At 43.4% G+C, this 19,330-nt stretch overlaps 1 protein-coding gene and 1 long non-coding RNA gene across 8 annotated transcripts in view; one reads left to right on the top strand and one right to left on the bottom strand.

The window, feature by feature from the left end:
- Positions 1-6,194, top strand: part of GLI2 (GLI family zinc finger 2) — a 200,546-nt gene extending 194,352 nt beyond the window's left edge. For both annotated transcript variants that reach the window (XM_035128745.3, XM_088652480.1), the window contains one exon: positions 1,557-6,194. In XM_035128745.3, coding sequence (XP_034984636.2) covers positions 1,557-3,922 — 2,366 coding nt within the window. In that variant the 3' untranslated portion in view covers positions 3,923-6,194. The remainder of the gene's footprint in view (positions 1-1,556) is intronic.
- LOC132592649 (uncharacterized) overlaps positions 1-19,330 on the bottom strand; it is a 132,595-nt gene that overhangs the window by 62,659 nt on the left and 50,606 nt on the right. For all 6 annotated transcript variants that reach the window (XR_015945955.1, XR_009558161.2, XR_009558162.2 and 3 more), the window contains exon 4: positions 7,010-7,121. This is a non-coding gene — a long non-coding RNA (uncharacterized LOC132592649). The remainder of the gene's footprint in view (positions 1-7,009; positions 7,122-19,330) is intronic.

Raw genomic sequence — 19,330 nt, 5'->3', positions numbered from 1 at the left:
GGGGGGGGGGGCGGGCGCTCCATCCATCCTTCCTTCCCCCCTCTTTCTTTCTTCTTTTCTCTCTCTCTCTCCCTCCCTCCCTTCTCTCTCTCTCTCACCCCTTCTTTCCTTCCTTCTTTCCTTCCTTCCTTCCTTCTTTCTCTCTCTCTCTCTCTCACCCACCCCTTCCTCCCTACCTTCCTTCTCTCTCTTCCCTCTCTCCCTCCTTCCTTCCCTCTCTTTCCCCTCTCTCCCCCCACCCACCCAGTTTTGATCCTGGGTACGCCCCTGCCTGCCATTATAATCCCCTGCACTTCCTTCCTCCCCACTTTAAAACAATACAAGGGTTGAGCTGGGATCCAAACCCAAACATAGAACATGCAACCAGACTTAGTTTGCTGAACTCTCCAACTCAGATATCATATTGCAAGGTTGTATGCAAGGTTGTATGCACTTTTAGTACGGCAGTTTCTCAGGGAGACTAGGAAGTGCATGTTGTTGTTTAGTCATTTAGTCGTGTCCGACTCTTCGTGACCCCATGGACCATAGCACGCAAGACAGGAGCGCCTGGCGTGCTATGGTCCATGGGGTCACGAAGAGTCGGACACGACTAAACGACTAAACAACAACAACATGCACTTCCTAGTCTCCCTGAGAAACTGCCGTACTAAAAGAAGGCTCTTGCCTTCCCAGGCAAATTTCCTTCCTCTTGCTCTCAGTTTTTTCTCCTAGAGTACCCTGGGCTCAGAGGGGAAATCTAAATGATCTATGAGGAACTGTTTCATTCACCATGAAAATGGCATTGTTACATTTTTGTGGCGTATATTTACCAACTCAGTAAGTGTGGAGTCCCAGGAGTATGCTAAGTCAATAGGAAAGACTGGACGTGGGAGGTCCAGTTGAATAGCACTGCATTATAATCATCTCTGGGTAGGAAGTGACTCCTCTTTGTAAATCTTTGAAATCATTCTTCATAGCTGATTGATGGTACTTGTTTAAAGGAAGCTGTGCCCATCATATTTTTCATTCTGACACAGTATAGCCCTAAGACATTCTCTCATAGCTGTTTCGGTGGTTAAAATTTAATGTGTGACTCTGCAACAGTCATTGTATTGCTTTTCGGTGCCCAGGTCCCTGTTGTCCTTTGCAATCTACATTTCCTTTTGCTGGGGACAGACAGTTGTTTCCCTCCCCACCCCCTTTTCCAAGAGCTGAAGCTGATATGGCAGAGTCATCTCGTGTGCATTATCACAGATCAAGCCTATTTGGTAGCACTTCAAAAACCTGCAAAACCTGTTTGACCAAACTTGGCAGCCAAACAAAGGATATGAGTGTGTACAGCAATGGGCAACAGTGGCTCTGTCACACCATCTTCAGATGTTTTCAATACTATTTGCTGTCCGCAGCACGTGGTAAGCAACCCCGATAACAGCCTGAATATGTTGCATGTGGTAGATGCTTGGTATATGGGGAAACAGGGAGGTAAGATGAGTTCAAGTAATGAAGCATTGGCAACCGAGTTGCCTCTCCGCTATCCACTGAATAACAAGTCTGTTTTCTCTACCACTCTCCACTAGGCTGTCTACTGGACAACATGGGCGGTGGTGGTTCTTCTGTAGCACTGCCTAACCCAAGGATAACAGACCTGTCCATCAACGAGGTCACAATGCTGAACCAACTAGCAGAGCGTCGCGACAGCTCAACCAGCACTATCAGCTCTGCCTACGTCAGCCGCAGGTCATCAGGGATATCCCCTTACTTCTCCAGCCGCCGTTCCAGCGAAGCGTCACAGTTTGGAACCCGGCCAAACAACACAAGCTCTGCTGACTCCTACGACCCCATTTCCACGGATGCCTCTCGCAGATCGAGCGATGCCAGCCGGTGCAGCGGAATCCCAGGTCTTCTGAACCTCACACCAGTGCAGCAGTACAGGCTGAAAGCCAAGTATGCCGCTGCCACAGGGGGCCCTCCACCTACCCCCCTGCCTAACATGGAAAGGATGACCCTGAGGAATAAAATTTCCCTCCTGGATGGGCCAGAGCCTGCTCTGCCTTCTTTTCGCCTTCCTCCTGGGCCACGGCGTTGCAGTGACAGCAATGCTTATGGGTACGGTGCATCCCTGGGATTTGCTCATGATGGGCCAGGCAACAATGCAAGACGTGCAAGTGATCCGGTGAGGAGACCTGCTGGAGAGCCAGTTTCCCTCCCTAGAGTCCATCGTTTCAACAGCACAAACAGTATGAACCCCCTCCACCCTCCTGCAGACAGAAGGAACTTTGGCTTTCCAAACTTTGCACGTTCTGACGGAAGCCTTGCCAGGCACATCTATTCCCCACGGCCTCCGAGTATCACCGAGAACGTTGCCATGGAATCAATGCCAGGCGAGGCCGATGGCTCCGTCGGAGATGATGACATTGTGCTACCTGATGACGTAGTGCAATACATCAAATCGCAGAACGGTGTCATGGCCTCAGACAACTCTTCCATAGGCTATGGCAATGAAATGCAGAACTTCCAAGTGAATGCAAAAGTGCAACACAGCAACTTGGGAAGCCAACTCAGCAGGGTGGCTGCTCCAGATGTGGGTATGAATCATGCAGCTCCAGTGATGAGTGAGTGTCACATGAACTTTGGAGCAGATTCTGACTTGAGCAAGAACAACATGCCCGTCCAGTGGAATGAAGTCAGCTCAGGTACGGTGGAAGCATCCTCTGCTCAAGCAAAGCAGCAGTTCCCTCCACGTAACTTAGCTGTGGTTCATCAAAAGCAGAACTTTGGCCAGTATCAGAACTTTAGCCATCAGCAGATGCAGGTGGGTCAAAACAACATGAATGGAAACCTGCAACAGTTTGTGCAGAAAAACACAAGCATAGATGGACAAAGGTTAAACTGCATGCACTTAAGGCAGCAACAGGTGAATCCGGGACCCAATAACAATCCAGATTTGAACTCACATGAAGCGTACCATCAGGTTCATCAAATGCTGAGCCCAAACACAATGGGGGGTGACCTCAACCAGCTTTCTCCTCCCTGTAACAACATGGTATTGAAGCCTGCGTCCCATGCTCATCCTCAGCAGATAGATATTATGGCTGATCCCACTTCAATGGTTGACAGTAGCAGAGAATGCATAATGCACAGTCAGGTGACACAGGAACCAGGACATCAGCCGGGTTTTTCGTCTCAGCCAAACCACGTGAACTTTCCCATGACACAGGAGGTCTTCCATCAACCTTCTGCATTAATGACCTCCAGTCAGCAAGGCTTTGAGCCACAACAGGATATGATAGGTACCGTTGCACAGAGCTTCCCTTCTGGTCTAGTTCAGCCTCATCCTCCACCTAATCCCAGCCCAGCAAACAGGCACCGAGGGGCGTGTGCTATGCAACACTTGGGCTACATGAGAATATCTCACCCATCCAATGATGTGAGCCCAGGGCAGGAAAGGGTAGAGCTCACCTCCAAGAGAACAACTGGTGTAGCATCATCGCAGCCACAGCAATACAACAACAGCATGGGGGGAAACCATTTGATGCACTATTATGGCCAAATACACATGTATGAACAAAATGGGAATTTTAATACCCATGCAGACTGTAGTGTAAGACAACAGCAGTGTGCACTGAACATCAAGCCAGCCACAATGCCATCTCCTGGGGCTAATCAAGTATCAAGCACTGTGGACTCACAGGTTCTGGAGCCTCCTCAGATAGATTTTGATGCCATCATGGACGATGGTGACCATTCAAGTCTGATGTCAGGAACCCTGAGCCCTAGCATCCTACAGAATCTCTCCCAGAACTCTTCCCGCCTTACAACTCCCCGAAACTCTCTGACACTGCCATCCATACCAGCTGGAATTAGTAATATGGCAATAGGGGACATGAGCTCTATGTTGACAACCCTAGCAGAAGAAAGTAAATTTCTGAACATGATGTCTTAACACTTAAAGCATAACTGTCTAGAAGTATCCAAGAGATTACATGCTAAGCAATTTTATGCTTTTTTATTAAAAAAAACAGGTTTCCATAGAGTAGACCTTTTTTTTACAAGTATTAAATGCATTAAAGGGATTCCAAACACAGGAAAAATGTCTTTGTACAAACATGTATAAACCTCATAAAAGAAGTACTGAAAAGGTGCACCTCTTGCATTATGTTTGTGCTTGTTTTTCAGAACAATCAAAGATGCCACCATCATTCTAAAACATTTATCTAAAGTGTCCACCTTTGTAAAACAATGGCACATTTGGCATCATTTAAAAATTCTGACCATCAGCTTCCACTATTTTCCCTTGCCATAGGCTGAAAGTCTCATAGGTTGCAATCCTATGTAGTAAGCCACACTCACCTCAGCTAACTTCTGAGTAAGCATCTATTAGGATTGCTTCAGTAGTTTCTCAACGCTTCAGCTACAGGAAAAAAAGATGGGACTTGGCCAGATGTGGAACACTAGAGAGTTATGGGCAAAAATACTGAGAAGCTTGACTTTGAAACTGCACCTGCTTTGCTACTATCTCCTTTTGGTTTTCCCTTAATTATCACTGCAAAAATACAATTTCTTGCCCACTTCAGTTACAAATGGATGGGTGCAGTTTTGACCCAAAGCCATACTGTGTGTGCTGAACGCTTTGCTTTGTGACCAGATGGTGCAAGCATGCACACACATGCGTGTGTGAATGCACACATGCACAGCATTGTTTATGCAGACAATATAGCTCTTTGTCGCTTGCAGCTTAGCCAAGAAACATCAGCTCCTTTGCAGCGAAGTGCCTTACTATGCATTAGTTGTTGAGTCGTCAAGGCATCTCTTGTCCATTAACGTCAACTAAAGCGTATCTTAAAGCATATATAAAATAAGGATACATTAACGTAAGGCACTGCAGTCTGTATAATAAGACATTTGAGAGGGACACATTGACGGGGAGGAGATGTGAAAGATGGATGCCCTGTGTGGAATTGTTTGTTTTTAAATCAGAGGGTAATATTTACAAGTTGGTTTATATCACAGAGAATTTAGTGGAGGTTTGAAAATGCCACTAATTTAAAATCATTTCTATTCTAGTCGGACAAAGTTCCTTGCCATGCATAACACAAAATGGTATTAAAGACTGCGAATCACTTTCTAAACATTGAAATTGAAAGCACAAAGGGGATGGCCAAATCAGAGCCACATTTATCACTTTGGGGTACTTTTTGATTATGTTATAGGCAGAAGGTGTTTGCCCTCCATTCACTAGTCTCTCTATGTCTGGTATACGGTGCCATTGAAAAGGAGAACAATTCTCATGACAAGTTTTTGGCATGGCAGAGTTTTCAAGGGGAAGAGTTTCACATCAGTTTTGCATTGGTTACCCTTATTATAGTGAAACTCCCATACATCCTAAAAGCTAAATCTAATCGTACAGGAGCAGAATCACCATGCCAAAATGTCAGGAAAATATCACTCAAAAAAATTAAGATGAGAATTAGGCATGAAGTCCCACTGAAATGAGTGAAAGATTTCAAAATTGCATTCTTTATTAATTTCTCATTTGCAAAGGCTAAATACAAGACCTGACCTTGGGGGGAAGGCAGAGAATAAACTCCACAGGATTTTCTGGGGTTTGCAGTATCATGTGTTCTGTCATTACCTATCTGTGAAACCAGAATGCAATCAAAAATTGTGAATGAACTTTGATCAAGTGAATTTGATGTTCATCCTTTATTTCAAACTGCAGTGTAACCTGTTGGCCTAGTCAAGACTGGTGGAGTCTCCTTACAGGGAATGACCTTCAAGCGATAATTATAAAAGGGTTGCAGAATGGCTTGGTTGTGTGAATCATGATCACTGAACTTTTCGTGGAATTACAATAATCTAGAGTGTTAGTGGGCCAAGTCGGTTTCGGATGCCCCTTGAATTAATGGATCAGAACTTTGCCTGGTGGCAAGCTGCCATCTTCCATGGATACATGGGGGTGGGGAAGTTACCCACTTACTCATTGCTTTCTTCAGCTTTACAAAGTGGTCTTCCTGCCTTTACTGTAATAGTATTATAACAACAATACTGGCTTTGTATATATATTCTGTATATTAATAAGAGTACTGTAGCTGAATTGTTCTGTCTTTATACCTTCAGGACCTTTTTAGCTGTTTTCTACATCATAAGGATTGCAGTCACATGCTGTAACTGTATATAAATGTTTTTGTACATTAAAAAAGTAATTTTTTTCATAATTTCCATTTGTTATTACTTTTTTCCTATCCAGGCTGAAATCACAGCAGAAGCCTTGCTTAAAAGCACAGTGCAGATTCATTGATGGGCCACTTCACACACTATAGAGTTACTGTAAGTGCATAGGCAAGATGTTAAAGTTGATAAAGGGGCCTGTGATTAGCTACAACTTACTAATAAGTGGACTCTTGGAGAAATTGACATGAGGTGTGAGATCATGGCCTTGATTCTTCTGGGTCAAATCCTGACCATCAGAGGCTACAGCCAATGCAAGGCAAACTCTACTCCCTGTTCCCTGATGAATGAATGGCTGCTCAGTTAAGAAAGGGTGCCACAGCTATATCCCTTAAATGGGCCAATATATGCTTTCAACCTCTATAAATGGTGCAAATGGTTTGGCACTAGCAGCCTCATCCTCAGTGTTGCTTGGGAATCTTAAGAAAGAAAGAAAAAACCAGTGCAGCTTAGGAAGGTTCTGTCCTCCATCTTGATTCAAAATGGCATCCAACTGTATCCAAACAGAGATGAAAACCTGCTCCTTAATCTCAGGAACCACAATGCAAAAATTGATTACACCATCTTAAGAGATGTCCAAATGAATAGTAAACAAATAGCTTTGCATACCATACTTCCCATGCATTTTTCTTTTTTCTGACTATTGTTGCTCCTTGCTGGAACAGACTCCTGGTTTTTAAAACCTGCAAAAACCAGTTTCTCAGAGTGGCTACACCACCAGAAGTGATCCCTCGCATACATTATACTTTCACTATACACATTTGGTTAAAATCTGTACAGTTTTAAAGGTTCTGTCCCCTACCTTGGATTCAGATGGCACACAGTTCAAACGTAGATGAAAACCTGCTCCTTGATCTCAGGAAGTTTGTAGGCATTTTTCGGTCCTCAGGAAGGGTGAATTATTCATCCTGTTTCTGGAGTGACCAGATGCAAAGAAAGGGAAAGAAAGATCAGATGCACTGGGGATTTCAGCAGGTGCAGAATATCTTACTGCTGCTTGACAAGCTGCAGTTGCAAAAAAAAAAATCTCTTCTACAAAACTATTAAAAGGTTCAGGAGTCCTTTTCTCCTGTGCCTCTTGCCATCCCGAGAGTAGCAAATTCTGTATCTGCATAATATGAATGTGGAATTATGGTGTATGTGCAGCTCTTCTTTGTTCCTTTTGATGTCAGCAGAAAAAAATGACCTTGGCAGCAGGTATTTTAGTCATCTGGACAGAAACAGCAGGAGGACACTGGACTTGGCTGCCCAGGCCTCTAGTCTTGCTTGTCTCTCAATTGGTGGGAGTACTGCTGATACACTCTCTTAAGAGAGTGTAATCAGCTAGTTCAACAAGTTAGCAACAAAAGCAACTACAAGGCATGGGGAAGGAGGTAGTTGAGGAGCATACAAAGCTGCCTATTACTGAGTCAGATCATTGGTCCACAATCTTGTCATGTGTCCTTTGCCTCTCCTGAATGGCAGCAGCCCTCCAGAGTTTCTAGCAGAGGTTAACTGATAACTTTAATTGGAAGTACCAAGGATTTCACTCGAGACTTTCTTCATGCAAAGATGCTCTACCATTGAGCCAAGGTTCCTCCCCAAAGAGGAACTGCCGTCTCAGATTTTAGATTTGACATGTAGTCCATGTTGCAATGATAGAAGAGTTTAGAGACATCCTTGCAAGACATGTTGCCAGGATGTACCATTACTGGAAATTGAAAGTTGATAAGCCAACATCCACACAAGAATCTCTTCTTTTTATTAAAGTTATTCTTCCTCATTCATTTACTAGTTCTCATTTGAAACCTAAAATCGGGACAACACATTAGCCAAAAATACTAGCCACTGTCCTGAAAGTGGGACTTTGTCACACTCTATCCAAGAGCAGCCATTCCAGTGCCCCCCTGAATGGTCTCAATCTTCTACCAGGAGTGCTTTTGTTCTTTAGGGACTGTTGGATCCATTTGGAAGACTAGCTGCATTATAAATCAACAGAGCAGTCTGTATTATTGGGATGGCAATTTATGACCAACCAAGGCCTCTTTCTGACAGCTATTTAACGTGTGAGTAAAATGGCCTAACAAAACAAACCTGTCCCTGTAATGGTAATTTCTCCCTCCAAGATTTATGTTTCATGTAAACCTGCAAACTGCCACTTTAAATACGTGGCTGTAAATGTACAATAAAACAAACAAGACCAAAGTTAAGCTCTTAAACTTGGGGTTGATCTTGACTCCTTAGACTGCATCTGCAAGGCACATCAACTCCCCCTGTTTACAGACCCTCTCTTCCAGTCCCATGTTTTGCCTTCTGGGCAGATGCTGTGAAAGCATTTTGAAAGCTGCAGTGGCTTGCAGATAAAGGACTTTCGCAGCTGCATCTGGAGATGCCAGGGATTGAGCCTGGGGCATTCTGCAAGCAGGGCATGTGCCCTGCAACTGAGCAGCAACCCTCTTCTGCAAAGTGCACTGCTTACCTTCCACCACCAGCACCCAGAAAACCAATGCAAATAAGAAGGGTGATCATGTATATTTCAATTACAGCATGCATATCTATCTATCTATCTATCTATCTATCTATCTATCATCTATCTATCTATCTATCTAATAAGTTATGAAATTAACCAACCAAGCATTCTATTAAACTTCTTTAAGTGTTCTGAAGGGAACTACTATTATGGTCAAATTACTACTACTATTTATGGTCAAATTACTAACAGTCTGTCCTTTAGGACCCCTACAAGACAAGCTAAGCATTGTAGAGTAAACAACATAAAAAAACTAAGATCGTGGCCACTGGTCCCATCACCTCCTGGCAAATAGAAGGGGAAGAAATGGAGGCAGTGAGATATTTTACTTTCTTTGGCTCCATGATCACTACAGATGGTGACAGCAGTCACGAAATTAAAAGACGCCTGCTTCTTGGGAGAAAAGCAATGACAAACCTAGACAGCATCTTAAAAAGCAGAGACATCACCTTGCCAACAAAGCTCCATATAGTTAAAGCTATGGTTTTCCCAGTAGTGATGTATGGAAGTGAGAGCTGGACCATAAAGAAGGCTGATCACCGAAGAATTGATGCTTTTGAATTATGGTGCTGGAGGAGATTCTTGAGAGTCCCATGGACTGAAAGAAGATCAAACCTATCCATTCTTAATGAAATCAACCCTGAGTGCTCACTGGAAGGACAGATCCTGAAGCTGAGGCTCCAATACTTTGGCCACCTCATGAGAAAAAGAACTTGATGTTGGGAAAGACTGAGGGCACAAGGAGAAGGGGACGACAGAGGACGAGATGGTTGGACAGTGTTCTCGAAACTACCAACATGAGTCTGACCAAACTGCGGGAGGCAGTGGAAGACAGGAGTGCCTGGTGTGCTCTGGTCCATGGGGGTCACAAAGAGTCAGACATGACTAAATGACTAAATAACAACAAGTGTGTGTGTGTGTGTGTGTGTGTGTGTGCGTGTGCGTGCAATACCCCACAAAATTTTCAAAGAAACTCATACAACTCAGTAGGGCTTACTTCTGAGTAGACATGCATAAAATTGCACTGTTAGACAAGTTCCTAAGCGGACTCCTATCAAAGCATTAACCAGGCTGAAACCTGTGTCAACTCAACAATGTAATAGCAACCAAGGCTTTCAGACCATTGTCAGAATTAGAAATCTTTCAGAAACATAGAAGCTTGACCACTGGTCCACATAGCTCAGTATGGTCTATAATATTGACTGACAGTGGCTTTCCAAGTTTTCAGACTGCAGTTTCTCCCAGCCCCACATGAAGATGCCATGGTATTGAACCTCAAGACCTTCTGCATGCCAAGCAGATGCTCTGTCACTGAGCTATTTCCCCTGCAAAGTCATACAGAGCCAAAATTGGAATGCCTCATAATCTTTCTCATTCTGACTCCAGTTTGCTAGGCAGAAAATGACACTGGTAAGGATGGAGATCAATCTAGAGAAAATATGCCAAAAGGGAGGGGGTTGTTCCAAACAAACACACACCAAATCCTACTTCTGCAGAGGCAATTTATTAACCTTTTACTTATAAATTAAGCTCTGATTTGAAAATTAAGGCATTGTAATTTAATATTAACCCATATGTCATAAAGTAATGAGACAAACTGCAGGGGAAATTGCATTCCATATTGCAAAAGACCCTTGTTATTTATAATGACCAGGATTACAAGTTATGCCAACATTGATGGATCATACTCTAAAAATCTTGATAGCTCATTCATTTCTCTAATTGCATTTATTACAAATTAAATAAGTTGTGCACACCCTCGGTATACAAAGAGACAAAATTAATTTGCAAATCAGTATGAATCTGCCATCAAACTAAGCAAACTGGTAGCTACTTGAGCACAATATGGTGTGCAAAGCATTTTGCAGCATGTGTGTGTAGCACAGAGGCATTTAAATCAGGGTGGCTAACCTGAGCCCCTCCTCCAAACATTGCTGGTCTCCGGTTCCTATCAGTCCCAGCCATCCTAGCCAATGGTCAGAGATGATGGGAGTTGCATCTGGAAGGACACAGGTTAGCCACCCCTGATTTAAACGAATATATTTTCGTCCTGCAAAAAGAGAAAAGTCCTCAGAAGGGACAAAGGCTTCAGTGTATGAATTCAGGTGTTTTAACTTTTAACTTAGCACGAATATTACTTTTCATTTGCATTAGCAGAGGAGTGTTGCCTTTTTCCTAGCCTCATACAAACTTGAAAAAGGATTAGACCACACAGCATGAAGAGCAAATCAACGCTGGACGAAAGCACTCCCCCCCCCGAGCCCAAAAGAGATGGGAACTGTCCAATAATGATGATTTTCCAAAGAGAAAGATGAAATCGAGAGGCTCACAGATGTGAAATGCAAAAGGTGGTCAAGGCAGAAAGATGGTATAGAGCGAAAGTCTTGAAGAGTCATGACGTTGACGACTGCAGCTGCGTGCAAGACTGATCCTAGCTCTTTGGCAACCATTGTGAATTGGCACGAGCTCTTTGGTGACAGGGGAGTTACTGAAAATAATCCCCTAACTTTTTCAAAGGACACACGCAACTCAGCATGATCTTATATGGCAATCTTCTACAGCATCCTAATAGTTTTGTGCATCTCAGAGGCAGTTCTAGGGGCAGCTATTTACATGGTCAATTGTCCTCATATGGAGACAGTGGTGGAGCAGTAGCAGAGGCAGGGAACAACTCCCATCAGCCCCAGAAATCACATGGCCAGTGGTCAGGGATTATGAGAGCTATAGTTCAGCAACATCTGGAGGACCAAAGTTTCCCCACACCTCCAGTAGCATTTATTCACCTATAAATATGGACCTAAGCACAGGGAAAGAGGCAGGCAACTTGACAAGCAGTGCTGGTTCACCCAAAAGTATACCCATGAAGCCCCATAAGGCTCCTTTGCCATCAGCAACAAAAGCCAGATTTGGGTCCCCTTCACTCACTGCATCTGACTGCCAAACATTTTCTAAGACCCCATCCAAGCAGATGAGGTTTGATCAGCAGCTACCAGTCAAAAGGTTGCACTCAAACATGCATCTTGTAATCACTGAGGAACCATTGAAGAAATATCCTTAGCTATTAATAATACAAAAGGCTAGAGAAAAGGTCATAGGACTATTCCGTCCTTGAACAAGGGGCGTGACTCTTTATAAAGCAGTGAACATTTTTTCTTTCTTGGCTGATCTTTAAGACATTCACCGGATGCAGAACTTTCATCATTCAAAATGTGTTCGAACATACTGAGTTTTGCCTTTTTAAAGAAGAAATATGTGTGGGGGTTTTTAAAAAGTGTTTTGAATTACTGTGCTTTATTTAACTTTGCAAAAGAGTCAAGTAATGTGGCTTCCATTCTTGAACAATCTAGGAAAGGAAGTAAATCCAGATGTGATTCCCACTTGCACATTTAGTGACATTCTATGCATAAGTAGAATAGTCACCAAAGAGACATGTCATGCTTTTGTACAATCTCTCACACACTTTATGCTATGTATTGTCTCCTCAAAAGAAATATGCAATTCTATAATTTTGTATCCAACACAGATACCAATTACTATTAAGAATCTCCACTTAAAAGGTTTGTTGAAAGTTTCATTCATTTCATTATGCTGCTTCATTCTTTATATAACAAAAGGCAGAAGCACAAATAACTATTCTGATTTTCCTGGCAAGAACTGTAGCTTTCTAATGTGTAACATGCTGTCCCTTTGGTCAGCTTAAACTATATGTCCATCTGTTATAGTCTATTCTGCCCATTTCATTCAAAACAATATATAGAGTGATCAATTGCAGGTAACATTCTGGAAGCAAACCAATGTCGTACAACATCACCAAGAAACAGATTTTCAGCATGCTGTAAATGCATGAAGATATTTTTAAAAGTTTCATTTTGCTCAATGTTTACTACTGTTTCAAAACATCGTATTTAGCCCCAGAAGATGACCGTGGGAAGCCTGCAATGTAATTGCATAGTAGGTGACACTAAACTACAGTTAATTTTTGTACAATTTTGCATTTGAGCAAAATTTCAGTATTTGGATCTTAATGAAGTTGTCATTGAAGTGGTTCCGCTCCTTCCTCCTGGGCTGTGTTCAGAAAGTTGGGGGGGTGAGTGTTCAGAACCCTGGACTCTCACTTGTGGGGTGCCTCAGGGTTCTGTCCTCTCCCCCATGCTTTTTGACATCTACATGTGGCCGCTGGGAGAGATCATCAGGGGGTTTGGGCTGGGTGTCCATCAGTATGCAGATGATACCCAGCTCTACCTCTCTTTCAAATCAGAACCAGTGAAGGCAGTGAAGGTCCTGTGTGAGTGCCTGGTGGCGGTTGGAGGATGGATGGCGGCTAACAGATTGAGATTGAATCCTGACAAGACAGAAGTACTGTTCGTGGGGGACAGGAGGCGGGCAGGTGTGGGGGATTCCCTGGTTCTGAATGGGGTAACTGTGCCCCTGAAAGACCAGGTGCGCAGCCTGGGAGTCATTTTTTTTGGGACTCACAGCTGTCCATGGAGGTCCAGGTGAATTCTGTGTCCAGGGCAGCTGCTTACCAGCTTTATCTGGTACACAGTCTGCCTGGGGACTGCCTCGCCAGAGTGGTGCATGCTCTGGTTATCTCTCACTTGGACTACTGCAATGCGCTCTACGTGGGGCTACCTTTGAAGGTGACCCAGAAACTGCAACTAATCCAGAATGCGGCAGCTAGACTGGTGACTGGGAGCAGCCGCCGAGACCACATAACACCAGTCTTGAAAGACCTACATTGGCTCCCAGTACGTTTCCGAGCACAATTCAAAGTGTTGGTGCTGACCTTTAAAACCCTAAACGGCCTCGGTCCAGTATACCCGAAGGCGCGTCTCCACCCCCATCGTTCTGAGGTCCAATACCGAGGGCCTTCTGGCGGTTCCCTCGTTGCGAGAAGCCAAGTTGCAGGGAACCAGGCAGAGGGCCTTTTTGGTAGTGGCGCCCGCCCTGTGGAATGCCCTCCCATCAGATGTCAAAGAGAAAAATAGCTACCAGACTTTTAGAAGACATCTAAAGGCAGCCCTGTTTAGGGATGCTTTTAATGTTTAATCGATTATTTTATTTTATCTTTCTGTTGGAAGCCGCCCAGAGTGGCTGGGGAAACCCAGCCAGATTGGCTGGGTTTATAGGGTATAATTTATTATTATTATTATTATTATTATTATTATTATTATTATTATTATTATACATTAGAATTCTTGGAAGCAAATTTATGTATTCTTGCAACTCTCTCCCACATAACTGCCCAGTGATCCTCAGAGGAAGGGAAGTATATAAATTTAATAAGCAAACAAAATTTACCTATAAGATGCAATAAACATGAGATTACTAACACTGATGCACCTAAAGTAGAATCACCAGAAGCAAGAAAACAGTTTAGTGCTCATATCCCTTGTCCCCGAACAAAAAATTGCTAATTCCACATGCAGCAGACTGCCAATGATAACCTACACAGAAACAAAAGCTTACTTAGGGTTGCCATACATCCGGTATACACCGACAACTGGGAAACACTGGCCTGCGAGCGCTCCAATACGAGAAGAGCCTTTCCCAAAGGTGTCATGGGCTTTGAAGACACTCAAACTCAGGATGAAAGGGAGAAATGTGTTAAGAGGAAGGCACGCTTGGCAAACCCTCACCATGATCAACTCCCACCTGGAAACCTATGTCCCCACTGTGGAAGAATGTTGGATCCAGAATTGGCCTCCACAGTCACTTACAAACTCAGTTAAAACCGTGTTTATGGATGCTGTATTGTTTTTAATATTTGGTTGGAAGCCGCCCAGAGTGGCTGGGGAAACCCAGCCAGACGGGCGGGGTATAAAAAATAAAATATTTATTATTATTATTATTATTATTATTATTATTATTATTATTATTATTATATTACTCAGCTACGAATGATCGCCAAAGAAGAAGAATACATAGCTGGTATTCAACCCATGTAAACAGTGCCCGGGTGGAAATTGCAGAAGTGTCCTGGAAAATCCAGACATATGGCAACCCATACAGCTGTTGGTAAAAATAAATAAATCACAAAGTATGCAACAAAGTAAAGCATGGAAATATAGGTTGTTAGACCTTTAAACTATGTTTCTCCAAGTGAGTTCCAAAATGTTCCCTTAAAAAGTTCATTTCCACACATTTGGCAAGTTTAAAAATGATTTACTTACAAACTCTCCAAAGGTCAGATTCATGTGCTTCAGAAAAGTTGCATAGGCAACATAGCTTTGTAAGTGGAAAGTGGTAAAAGTTTCTAGATTATAGGTACAGGAATTTAAGCGTGGCTTGTGAGAACCATGCAGTTGAGCTGGAGCAACCAGCTCAAACCTCTTCACATACTGAGCTTTTCAGGTGGACTGGGGGGAAACAATAGGCTTGATTGACCTATTTCCTCCCAAAGAAAAGGAAGTGACATAGCCAAGCTTGGTAGAAAAGCTTACTCTATTAACCCCTTCGTGTTCTAATTAGACTTAAGCATGTTGGTTATATGAAGCTGGTTATCCCACAACAGCTGCATATTCAGAAAGCTTGAGAAGAGACCCTATCCACATGCCAAGATATGCACAAAGAGCAAATGTGGATGATGCAGATCCCGTTGGCCCAGAATTCCTCATTGCATGCGAGGAATACATTGGCATAGGGCCCTTTCTCATGCTCATCAAATGCACAGTCAGCAGGGTCATAAGAACATAAACAGCCCTGTTTAGGGAAGCTTTTAGTGTTTGACAGACTATTGTATTTTAATATTTTGTTGAAAGCCGCCCAGAGTGGCTGGGGAAACCCAGCCAGATGGGTGGGGTATAAATATTACTACTACTACTACTACTACTACTACTACTACTAGAGCTCTGCTGGATTAGAGCAAAGGCCCATTTAGTCTAGCATCCTGTTCTCACAACAGCCAACCAGATGGCCATGGAAAGTCCACAAGCAGAATCTGGGTTCAAGAGCATTCTCCCCACTCATAATTCCCAGCAACTGGTATTCAGAGACATACTGCTTCCAATAGTGGAAGTAGAGCATGGCATGATCATGGCAGGTGCAACCCCATTCTCCCCCTCCATAGTTATGAACTACCCTAGCAATGGTAACAGCAATTCTCAGTGTTGCTACCTTGGTAAAAAGCCAGACTGAAACCATGTGGGCAGAAGATGTTACCAGACGAGCGTGAGAGCAACTCAGCAGGGGAACAACCATACCAGAGCTTTTAATATGGAAAAGGTGTTTCAGACTCACCCAGCAACTCTCTCTTTGCTAGCAATAATACCAAGAAGGCTTGTTCATTCCAGTCTCAGCCTGTCTCAATAAGTGCCATTTTATCTCCTTTGCAGATGAAGCAAAGTCTTTAAGGCATCAACTGAAAATGGCCTGTCATTGATTACAAAGTTATTTAGTTACGGGTATGTAACTCTAAACTGCAGAGCTACGTATTGCACTTTATTAGTGAATGCCGGCTGCTGAAGGATATGGAGAGATCAATAGGATATGACAGGGTGGCTGGGGCAATTTTGCTTTCATTCAACATGTTGCAGAATTATGGATTTGCAAAATGCTTCCCAGATGTTATTAAGATTTGCATCTGCTGTGGAAGAGACTGGGCACTAAAAAAAACAAAAATGGGGGGGGGGTAATTAGTTTTTCTGCATAGAGGACAAAGAAAGCATTAACAATGATTAATTTCATTAATCATATGAGAATATATATATATATATATATATATATATATATATATATATATATATAACCAGTAGCACCTTAGAGACCAACTAAGTTAGAGACCTTAGAGTTGGTCTCTAAGGTGCTACTGGACATTTTTAAATATTTTTTATATATATTTTGACTGCATCAGACCAACACAGCTACCTACCTGAATCTAATTTCTTTAATGTAAACGTGCTCAAAATATCCACATTATTATTGAAGGGTGGGGGAGGGACAGAGAAGGCCAGGATCTGCTGCAGAAGGCATATTGCTTTGGTTGTTTTGAAGAATTTTGTAAGGGGTTTGAGGATGGCAAGCACATAACAGGGATCAGCAGAGCCCCACATTCTCTGTTAAAGGGTAAGGTGTGAAGGAATAGCTTTTCAAGGAACCAAGAAGCTTGGTCTAAGGCAGGCACCCCCAAACTTCGGCCCTCCAGATGTTTTGGACTACAGTTCCCATCATCCCTGACCACTGGTCCTCTTAGCTAGGGATCATGGGAGTTGTAGGCCAAAACATCTGGAGGGTCGCAGTTTGGGGATGCCTGGTCTAAGATCACAAGAAGCAGCCACATGACTGAAACTAAGGAAGCCCAAATCTGATCCAGTCCTAGGTGGGAATACACCTGGGTAACCCCTTACACATTGCCTTGAATTTGATGGAGGAAAGCTGGAATTTAAATGAACTAAGATTGCTGATCGCCGAAGAATTGATGCTTTTGAATTTTGGTGCTGGAGGAGACTCTTGAGAGTCCCATGGACTGCAAGAAGATCAAACCTATCCATTCTTAAGGAAATCAGCCCTGAGTGCTCACTGGAAGGACAGATCGTGAAGCTAAGGCTCCAATACTTTGGCCACCTCATGAGAAGAGAAGAATCCTTGGAAAAGACCTTGATGTTGGGAAAGATGGAGGGCACTAGGAGAAGGGGACGAGAAGGGGACGAGAGAGGACGAGATGGTTGGACAGTGTTCTCGAAGCTACGAACATGAGTTTGACCAAACTGCAGGAGTGCCTGGCGTGCTATGGTCCATGGGGTCACGAAGAGTCGGACACGACTAAACGACAAACAACAACAAGATTGCAAACCTACACAAATTTAACTAGGGAGTAAAACCCAGTTCAACACACTGGGACACAATTCCAGCTAATCGTGCACTGCACATATATAAATAGGGAAGGAGGAGGGAGGGAGACTTGGGAGAAGCGCCCTCCTACTCAGAGCAGAGGACTGTTGGGAGGGAAGGAGGAGCCGGGTCTGGTGGAAAGCAGAAGAACAGGAAGCAGCTGGGTGGCGAGGGAGAGGGAATCTCTATTAGCACAGAGTCAGTGAAAAGAATATTGGGTCCTATCATGGCAAATATGGGATCTGGGGATCTGGCAGTGACCTGGAACAGAAATAAAGAGCACAGGACTAATTGGCAGGGACTGTGCATAACGACAAAAAGTAGAAACTGTAAGCAAAGGCGGTCAGAGATAGATTCTTCAGAACCCTGGACAGGACCCAGGGAAGAGACAACTTGTTCCAGAGAAACATTTAAGGCCTGGGGAAAGTTTGGTCCTCCAAATGTTTGCTGGACTATAACCCTCCATCATCTCTGACTGTAAGCCATTCTGTCTGGGACTGATGGCGGCTGGATTCCAGCAACATCTGGAGCACAGGTTCCCCAAACCTGCCTATGAACCCTCAGCCTGGCCAAGCCTCCTCAAACCCATCTCCTTACTGGAAAGTGGAAATCTGGCCTGGAACTTGGAGCCTGGCACACCATAATCTCGCACTGCTGGTTGAGACAGTGGCACATGAAGCCTTGGTGGCCTAGCCCCTCACTGGGTTTCAGCTCAGGGACTAAAGTCATTCATGATAATGGGCCAAAGTCCCTGATTCTTTCAATAATCTGTCAGCATTTCGGTAAGCTGTGCCCCTGGACTTTCTGACTCTGCTGACTCCCTTCCTTCGAGTAATTGTCCAAATTGCTACTATTAGCCTGGGCCATGTTATGGAGCCTGGGCCATGTTACTCATTCAGACCGGTTTTAATCCCTCATAATTTGTTTCTTTGTTTGTTTGTGGAGGTGGGGGTGGGGGTGGTAACTGTTACCTGCTTCAAGTGTTTAGAATACCATTGCCTATATAAGATTGTATATATATTTAAGTGAGCTCTCTCGGTTTTGTAGTTGAGAGTCACTGAAAACATGGGAAAGTAGAGGGAAGAAACAACCTATTGGGAACAGCAAAGGATATTTTAGCTTTGCACAGAAGAGGTTTAACATCTCATAACTCATGGGAATATGCCAAGAAAGCCAGAAGTAAACCCTGAAATACCTTTCCTTAATGCGTAAGACAAAAACCAAGCCAAAGCACATTACCCTTGGCTCATGTCTCTCTTGAAACTTCTCAGGTCTGGGACAATGAATACAGAATGGGGATGATGAGGCTTCCCTTCCCTCGGGAAGGCCACGTGAAGTACATCTAAGTTGCCAAGAAGTTGTTTTTAATTCACCTTTCTGAAGCATTTCCTTCAAAAGAAAGGAAACACGTACATTCCTGTTGAAGCAGACTAATGCAGCCCAGACAATAATACCCTATAAATATTCATGATTTTGTTTTAACATTAAGATAACATCTGTTTGGAAACATCTGCAATCTGTTTTCAATGCTTCAGTAACATTTAAATTAAGTGTAACTAATACAATAAAGCTCTATTAGGGATAATGATAATGAAAGATGCCCATTAAGAGACATGAATAACATGGACTGCAGGCCACAGCAGGGGAGCATGAAACAGACTCAGGCAAACTTAAGCTCAACCACTATCAATGCTCTTCCACTACCACCGCCGCCACCATGGTGGATTACTAGTTAGAATGGTCTTCCACAGCTTTTCAGTTATCTTGAGATGGCAAAAACATAGA

The sequence above is a fragment of the Zootoca vivipara genome, chromosome 1 (assembly GCF_965207765.1).
Source record: "Zootoca vivipara chromosome 1, rZooViv2.hap1.1, whole genome shotgun sequence".
Classification (NCBI taxonomy): Eukaryota; Metazoa; Chordata; class Lepidosauria; order Squamata; family Lacertidae; genus Zootoca; species Zootoca vivipara.
The sequence above is the reverse complement of the archived record's forward strand: the minus strand, read 5'-3'. Positions and strand labels throughout refer to the sequence as shown.